General features: G+C 35.8%; 2 protein-coding genes across 2 annotated transcripts; one reads left to right on the top strand and one right to left on the bottom strand.

Annotated features, from left to right (window-relative positions):
- Positions 1–3,956: 3,956 nt before the first annotated feature.
- LOC130451700 (40S ribosomal protein S2-like) lies at positions 3,957–4,544 on the bottom strand. Its single transcript, XM_056790886.1, has one exon. It carries the CDS (start codon positions 4,542–4,544, stop codon positions 4,182–4,184), a length of 363 nt encoding a protein of 120 aa, XP_056646864.1. The 3' UTR covers positions 3,957–4,181.
- A 62-nt stretch (positions 4,545–4,606) lies between these two features.
- On the top strand, positions 4,607–8,125 carry LOC130451079 (uncharacterized). Its single transcript, XM_056789876.1, has 3 exons — positions 4,607–4,643; positions 5,022–7,253; positions 7,332–8,125. The coding sequence occupies exons 1-3, from the start codon at positions 4,607–4,609 to the stop codon at positions 8,123–8,125; spliced, it is 3,063 nt and encodes a 1,020-aa protein (XP_056645854.1).
- The last annotated feature ends 468 nt before the right edge of the window (positions 8,126–8,593 follow it).

The following is an 8,593-nucleotide window of genomic DNA, read 5'->3' as shown; positions in this document are numbered from 1 at the left end:
TGAATAAATTAGTACACGAGTACTTTCCTTTGTAAATGAATAATTCAAACGAATGCTAAAAATTTGCATTTGATACCTTTTGTTACAAAACCTAAACAAGTTGTTTTCAAATACGGTTTTTGTATTTGAGAACATCCGATTAATTATAAAGAAAAACAATTAAAATTCGCAACCAACTTCATCTAAAAGATAAATATAAATTCTGGAAAAATAGATTTTGTTCCTCGTGGATAACTGGAAATTAATATATAATTTAATCAAAAATAAAAATAATTATGGATAAAGGACTCTTGATAACCCGAGGAAATTGGATTAGGAAAGTTTTTTGTTTTTTCACATATATAAAAGAAAATTCTTTTAGTTTGTGTTTGATACCTAGTATTTTCTATCGAGCGTTTTATAATTAATTTTATTTTTCCTTTCTACACCGTTTGACACCGCCACATATCTGGGATTCTTTGGTTATCATTTTCACTATAAATATTAGCTCCTGTCTTCGTGTATATCATTCAGGATGTCATCTACAGTGTGGCTCAATTTAGAAGAGACCTTAAATAAAATTCAAATTTGGTTAAATAGATGGAAAGTTAAACATAACATGAATAAGTCACCTTACTTTACGCAAAGACACATAAACACCAGTGACATTTGAGAAGATTGAGCTTAACCATCAAACTGAATATCTGAGAAAATAAAGCTTAATAGTAGAAGCTCACGTTTGAATATTGAAAATAAGCCTTTACAAGATAATTTTAAAACCCGTATGGACCTATGAAATTGGAGTCTGGGTGGGTACTGCAAGTGAATCTAACATTGAAATCCTTCAAAAGTTTCAGAATAAAGCCCTTAGAATTATTATAAATGCCATGTGCCCATTTTATCGAAAGAGACCTGCCTTAATGTACTCGGAAACTAATTGAAGAAAATGTAGAGATTAAAATATTCAAACCAAACGTACTTGTAAATAAATTTAATTGGAATACATTCAGATAACTCTTAGTAGTACTCGTACATGTTGTCATAAGAATTTAGTCAACTTATTGTGAAAATAAGACCATTATTGAAGGAGAATTCTCCATTGTCGTCTTCAATTAATATATCAAGTACTTATTGACCTATAAGATAGATTTTATGGTGTTAAATCCATCAATACCGAGTGTTCGATTTGTATATGTTATTTTTTCATTTAACATGAATTTTTACAGAATTGTTTGAATGATTTCTTTATTTTGTACAAATTGTAGTTTCCAATCAAATGTTTTAAACAACTGTTTGTGGTAACTCAATTATTGATGATTTTGTTTCTTACTTTCTATTAGGAAAACAAAACTACAAAGGTCCTAGAATTAATAACTATCACGTAATGGTATCCACTAAAAAATGAGTATGTTGTGGTAAATGTAAATAACACTCACAATTACACTATCTGACTCGCGTCTCGATCACCAAGTTATCGTCTTCAGAGTCCAAAGGTAAACTAAGTATCTGAAGACGATAGCTTGGTTATCGAAACGCGGGTCAGACAATGTAATTGTAAGTTTTGGTGTAAATAAACAGTACATTTGATATAATTGTCACAAAATGTTCCTGAAATTCCAATTCAGTTATTCATTTCAGGTCTGATTCCGGTCGGATGGTTGTTGAACTGAATGTGTTGATGTTTGTTGCATTCCTATTTCTAATTGAATGAAAAATACGTTTAAAAACCTCACAATTTTATGTAGTAAAAATATGTTCGCTATTCTCCTAATAAATTCTTCGAATTAACGTTTCTTGCAGCATTCGGTTTCCAACAACAACCATCCGATTGCTTTACTCCCAGTCATTGCCACGGTCATGGATAAAATCGTTAACCAGCAAATCTTAAGATATCTTGAGTCTGCTAATATCATCAGCGACCATCAATACGGGCTTCCGTAAATATAGATCAACCTGGGACCTCCTGGCCTATGTCACCAACGTTTGGACCGAAGCTGTAGAGTCCCGAGCAATCGGTCTGGACAAATTGAAGACTTTTTGGCATGCCAACCTTCTAAATTAATTGAGATCGTACGGTTTGTCATTCTCACTTATTGACTGGCTAAGTAGCTTTCTCAAAGATCGATCTATTCAAGTCGCTATCGATGGACACATCTGAGAAAGATTCTAGGCCAATGTTGGTGTTCTTCATAGATGCATCTGTTCACCTAATCTCTTCCTCCTGTACATCAACTATCTACTCGACAAAAGTGCAAATCCGATCTATAGCTTCTTCGACGCTAGCACATTAGTGTCGTTTTTCAATCTATCTCTACAATAAACTTGATTAACACCCAAATCCATAGGTAGTAACCGATCACCACCATCAATACCGATCTTGAAAACATTCTGGAATGGCGTAGAAGCAATTTGATTCATTTTAATGCAGCCAAGACCAAGGCCGCTGTTTATACAAGGAAGGTGGGCACTGCTCAGGATTTGGTCCTGTTTGGATATAAAATATCACCATCACTACAAATTCGTTTGTTGGGTGTTGATGTTTGGAATAATATTTCCTGCTATAGTAATGTGGCCGAATTAGCTAAGGCAGTTCTACAAAAACTTGGAGCTCCCTTTAAGACCAAAAAATCGGTATACTCCGTAACAGCTTCTAGTCCTCTACAAGGCCCACATTCGTCCATCTTTAGAGTATTGTTCGCATATTTGGAGCTTGGCTCGCAAGCATACCTTGAAGGTGCTTGACACCTCTTCTACCGATACTACCATGGCAGATGCTCTTCCAAGCTGTCCATCATAATCCCGCGTGGAGCATTATCTGCAAGACCTGCAGATGTGGCTTCTCAACAACGAGTTCGCCTGTAGGCGCCAAGAACGTCAATTTATCGAGACTCCTTTTTTTGGAAAAGTACAAGCCCTTGGAATCAGCTACCAAGGCACGTCCTATAGTAGTTCAAGATCAATATCATTACTTGAGTGTATATTAGGTATTACTTTTTACATAAAAAAAGAGTTATGACTACATTTTTTCCTATAATTCTCGAAATAAACAAATAAAACATTCTCAGGTAACGATATATTGTTTGTAAGTTCTCTTGAATTTTCTCGATGACATATTCAATTCCATTTTTGGCTCTAATTTCTAAAGGGATTAGAGAAAATTCTGCGTTATTACTCATTATCTTGTTAACTTTATGAAATTGGTTTACAAATTTGTTTCGCAGAGGACAAAAAACGGGAGTAGCGAAAAATGGTTATTAGTGCCCTATTCTGCTCATTTTAAGTACGCCTCAACGTATTTACATGTCACTTTGAAACACGTGTGCATTTTTGTTAGCAGTTTTAAATAAATTTGAATATTATGAAACGTTCTCGATACGTAAACTTCATGCTGTTTTCTTTCGATACATTTCCAATAATTGCATATTAAATTAGAGTTGAAAACACGTGTACTTCAGCTTCAAAACGGAAAAAAACAAGTCTCCTATAGATTTCACTTCCATATTCTAAATTGAAATGTAGTTCATTCTTCTCTGTATAGTCGGTTTCTCTTTTCAAACTCCTAAGATTAGTCAATTTATTATGGGAACAGTGAAAACTAGAAAACATGTGCACCATTCACATCATTCATTCAAATTTTTATTTATAAATTCACAATAACTTTGTATTGAAATTTTAATTATTCTATGTTTCTCATACCAGATAAAATCAAATTTATATTTTAAAAATATAGCTTCTTATTGACTTACTTACTAACTTAAATAGGTTTATATTATAAATAGGCTGTAATATACTGAATATACTGTTTACACTACCACTACACCAACACCTACAATTATACTGTCTGACGCGCGTTTCGATAACCAACTTATCGTCTTCAGAGACTGTTTTTTTTCTTTTTCTTTTCTTTTTTACCCAATGTACCAGTTGAATCCCTAGCTGAATTATAACAATCCTCAATACCAGCCACCTGAAGAAGCAGATACGATTCCAGTACCACGAGGAGCTGGAATTAACCTCACAGGAACAGATTCACACTTACCAGTTACCTTTCAAGGTACTGTGTGAGGTTGACCAATCTTGTTACGCCAGTAACCTCTACGGACAGGTACTACAGATAATATAGACAAAATAATAGCTCCTATGATAGCTGTAGCAACTTCTTTACTGCACTTCACACCCAAACCGATATGACCTTTTCTGTCTCAAATAGCAACAAAAGCCTTGAATCGAGTACGTTGTCCGGCACGAGTTTGTTTCTGTACTGGCATTATTTTCAATACCTCATCATTTTTGTCGGGTCCAATGAAATGATCAATGATTTCAAATTCCTTAATGGGTAATGAAAACAAGTAGATTTCTTCGAGTGATCGAATTTTTCCATCTATCATTAAACGTCCTAACTTAGTGACTGGTACCCATTCTTTCTGGTCTTCCTTTCCATGGCCACGTCCGCGTCCACGGTCTCTACCGCGACCTCTTGTACCTCCTCGGCTACCACCGCGCCTAGTACCACCGAAGCCACCACGGAATTCACCACGTCCACCGGCTGGAGCTGCATCCGCCATTGTTCAGTTCTTTCTTCTTGAATATCGCCAAAGGTTAGAGAAATTCCAACTTAGGCTGTAGTATGAATAGTCCTACTTTGGTTTCCATATTTTTTATGTGTGCACCAACACAAAATTAAGAAAATCAAATATAGTTAGCCATTCAATTACCTATCAAATGAAATAAAGCAGAGCCCCATATCTCTCATGTCTTTGGAACTTTCTATGAAAGTATATAAAGAAAATTCGTGACATCTGGAAATAAAAATTATCTTGATAACTTCTAGACATACATACTCATACTACAATTAGTTCAAAATATATTTAAAAAGTTTCATATCAAATTCCACTCTCTGTTTTTCACACAAATAGAGATTTAAGTAAACTAAAATATAGTCAGTTATTTAATTGCATTTCTTCTATAAAAATAATATATCTTATACAGTGTCGAAGTTGATAAACTCTTTATCAATGTTTTTAAAAAAATAATTTCTAAAGATTTGTTTTGTTTTCAGATATTTGTTGCTGTTCTATGTACGTGCTTTACCTGGCAACAAGTAGCTGCTGTAGTAAATAATAATCCTCTGAAAGATGAATCTGTTAATTCTACACCTGACAACACAAATCCAAACCAATCCACTGAGACTGGAGAAGTGGTGGCAGACTCAGTAGGAGCAGCTATTGAAGAAAAGAGCAATAGAAGAGAAGCTGCATTAGTTGATAATTATGGCGCGCCGCAAGTAGATATAGCATTACCTGTCATTGATTCTTATCTACCATCAGAACCAAGTAATCCAAATCTTCCTATTCCTGTTTATGGTGTACCAATAACATCTTCTAATAATGTAGTTTATCCTGAACCTCCTCCTGATATTCCACCTCCCAAACATGTACCCTCGCTGGCTTATGGATTACCACATATCAATAATTATGGACAACCTTTTAAAAATAACTTCGCTCTTCCAAATAGTATTTTTTTTGGTTCTCCAGGAAATAATTATGGAGCGCCCAATAACAATTATGGACCTCCAGTACGTCAGTTTTCACGTAAGCCATTTTATGGTCCACCGCGTTTGCAATATGGTCCTCCTGGTAAGCCATTGAATAATGTTAAATTTGGTTCCAAACAACCATACAAAAATTTTGGACCTAAATATCAGTCTAAGCCATTTACGACATATGGACCTCCGGTAGGGTATTTTAAGGATAATTACAGTCCTGTGAAATTTAACACGAATTTTAATGGCGGGAACATTATATCTCACGGAGGATCTTTAGGAGGAGTAAACACAAAATACGGACCTCCAAATTTAGCGGTAAATTTGGATTTCTCTGGAGTGAATGGTAATAATCAACATGGAGTATCCAATTTTGGTTTCTCCAGTCACGGTAGTGTTAACTCAGTTTCAACTGAATATGGTACTCCTGATAGCGATATCTTGAGTTCTCTTAAGCCACATTATGGCCCTCCTCAACCCTCTCCCCATCCAAGACCACCACATCCTGGAGCCCCAGCTCCTCCAACTCCACCTGATATCAAATATGACGGGTGGCAGCCAATTCCTGGCCTAGTATCTAGGAAACCAACTTCTGTTTATGGAGCACCTCATGTGGAGCAGCATATTGAGAATGAGTTCAGTTATAATAAAGATTTATCACCACCCCCAGTGGAATCTCATAATGAACCACAATCGAACATTCATACTTCTGTAGCTAATCTCGAACTAGAAAATTCATATTCATCTGTTAGTCAGAATGGAGTAAGTGACTCCTACAAGGCCCCTTTGAATACAGTGACAGGATCAGGTGGAGTAGTGATCGCATCCGGTGAAGAAGCACATGCAAATAAAGATCATTCACATGAACATCAAAATAATGTCAACATTGGACTGTCAGCTATTGGATTAAACGGACAAAATATCAATACGGTGAAGAGTATTGGTTACGAAATCTTCCCTAGCGGCGCTGCCACAATTTCCGGAGAACAAACTAGTTCATATGGAGCACCAGCAATTTCTTCGCATTCATCTAATTCTTACAGTGACACAGCTAATTTGGGTCAAATATCTGGTTCCTATGGACCTCCAACTAGTTCCATACAACATTCTGGTTCTTATGAAGCTCCAGTTACATCAGGACAATCGCATCCCTCTGGTTCATACGGGACTCCTTTGCAATCAACCAACTCTTTGGCTACCACTCATTCATTTACAGGCGCATCTTTCGGATCTTCACATATAAAAAGTTCATTCAATTCTCAGAAAAATCATGGTTATAAGGGATTGTCGCTTTCCAATTCAGGCATTGGTTTGATTCCTCCAAGTGGTGTATACGGTGGTCCAAGCGGATCTTATGGAACACCTTTGTTCTCTGGACCAAAACCAGGACACTCAAAATATCATATTCCACCACCTCCGTCCAATTTATACGGAGCTCCACATAGCCACTCTACGGCTTCTTTCCAAAATATCAATCATGGTTATACAAGTTATAATGCACCTTCAAATTTTGTTAATCAACAACAAGTAGCGCAATCACACAGTGTTAACGATATAATATCCTTGGATTACAGCTATCCAGGAGTTACACTCGATTTGACTCAGGGAAGTGGACAAATCAACTACAATACTCCTCACGATTGTAAACAGCAATCTTTACCATCTTTGTCTTATGGAGTACCTTCTGCAAATAGTTACACAGCCGCATTGTCATCTTTAACGACTAATATCGGTCATAGAGGCGCTACAATTTCTAATACTTATGGAGCTCCAGAATCTCAGCCCCTACAACAAGTGGAAATTCAATTAGAATCGAAGCCTCATGATACTTATGGAGTTCCTGATTTAACGGCGTCTCATAGTCAAAAAATTAATACTGAAGTGAAAACTAACTCAATTGAGACTCAAGCAGAAGATATACAAGGCAAATCGTATGGAAAAACTTTAGCAGCTAGTTTTGGACCTAATAGTGAGCTCGTACAATCTCAAAGCATTGATTTCAATAACATTTCTCTGCAGGGCGCATTAGGTTCATATACTTTGCAAATTCAATCTGCTGACGGGGGTCAATCACCAGTTCCACATGGACAAGTACTAAATGATGGGCTGTTACAGTCGATTCTTGCTGCTATCGAGCAACCAAAAGGTTCTAATTCAGGTCAACCCATTATTCAATTACAAAAAAGCTTGGAACAACAACAATTTGTTACAAATGATACTATTTCATCTGTCGTTGAGCAGTTGACCGACGAAGAAATACGACAAGGAACGCAGCTGGCAAAAGAAGATATTGTAAAAACTTCTCAATTTGATGAAGAAATAAATAAAATTCCGTCTGTTCGAGACATCAAGGACTCAGAAATTCAGTACTCATTCTCCAATAAGTACCTAGTTACTGCTACAAATCCCATGCAGAATCAAAGACAAACAACCAATATAGAAACCAATGATGTTAGTCCTGGTGAATCAGATATACCAATTCTGGAGAATAATGGTATAGCTTTATATTTCAGTAACACACAACGACTGAAGAAGGAAACTGAAGGCGAAGGTAATCATGGATTGCAAAATATAGAAGATAAAAGTGGACAACATGGAGAATAAAACGCGATTTCCGCTTGAAAGTTTCACAATTGCTCAAAACGTTATGCCTTATTGATGTGACTGAACAAATATGACATGAACATTGATATATACATATTTCTAAGCGAAAGTAGTTATTTATTTTAAGTAATTATTTATTTATTTTGATGTAGATTGTTTTAATAAAAAAATGCATTGTTACTCGTGTTTTTAAAACAAGGGGAAAAATGATACTGAAAAGACCGTCAATTGATAATTGTAACAGTGAAGCAGACGTGAGTATTATAGTAGATAAAGTAGATAAAGCTCAAAAAACTCCAGAGTTACTGGTGGAAGGTTTACCATTTATATATTTAGCCTCGGAAAATCTGCTTCGGACTATAGTGGTTTACAGTTATTTAAAAACTTTCTTGTACTTGTGTATTCTTATGACAAGAATGCATTACATTATATAACCAAGCCTCTAAAGCGGTAAAAACTGGTATTATG

The sequence above is a fragment of the Diorhabda sublineata genome, chromosome X (assembly GCF_026230105.1).
Source record: "Diorhabda sublineata isolate icDioSubl1.1 chromosome X, icDioSubl1.1, whole genome shotgun sequence".
In the NCBI taxonomy this organism is placed as follows: Eukaryota; Metazoa; Arthropoda; class Insecta; order Coleoptera; family Chrysomelidae; genus Diorhabda; species Diorhabda sublineata.
This window is presented reverse-complemented; position numbering and strand designations above follow the sequence as displayed.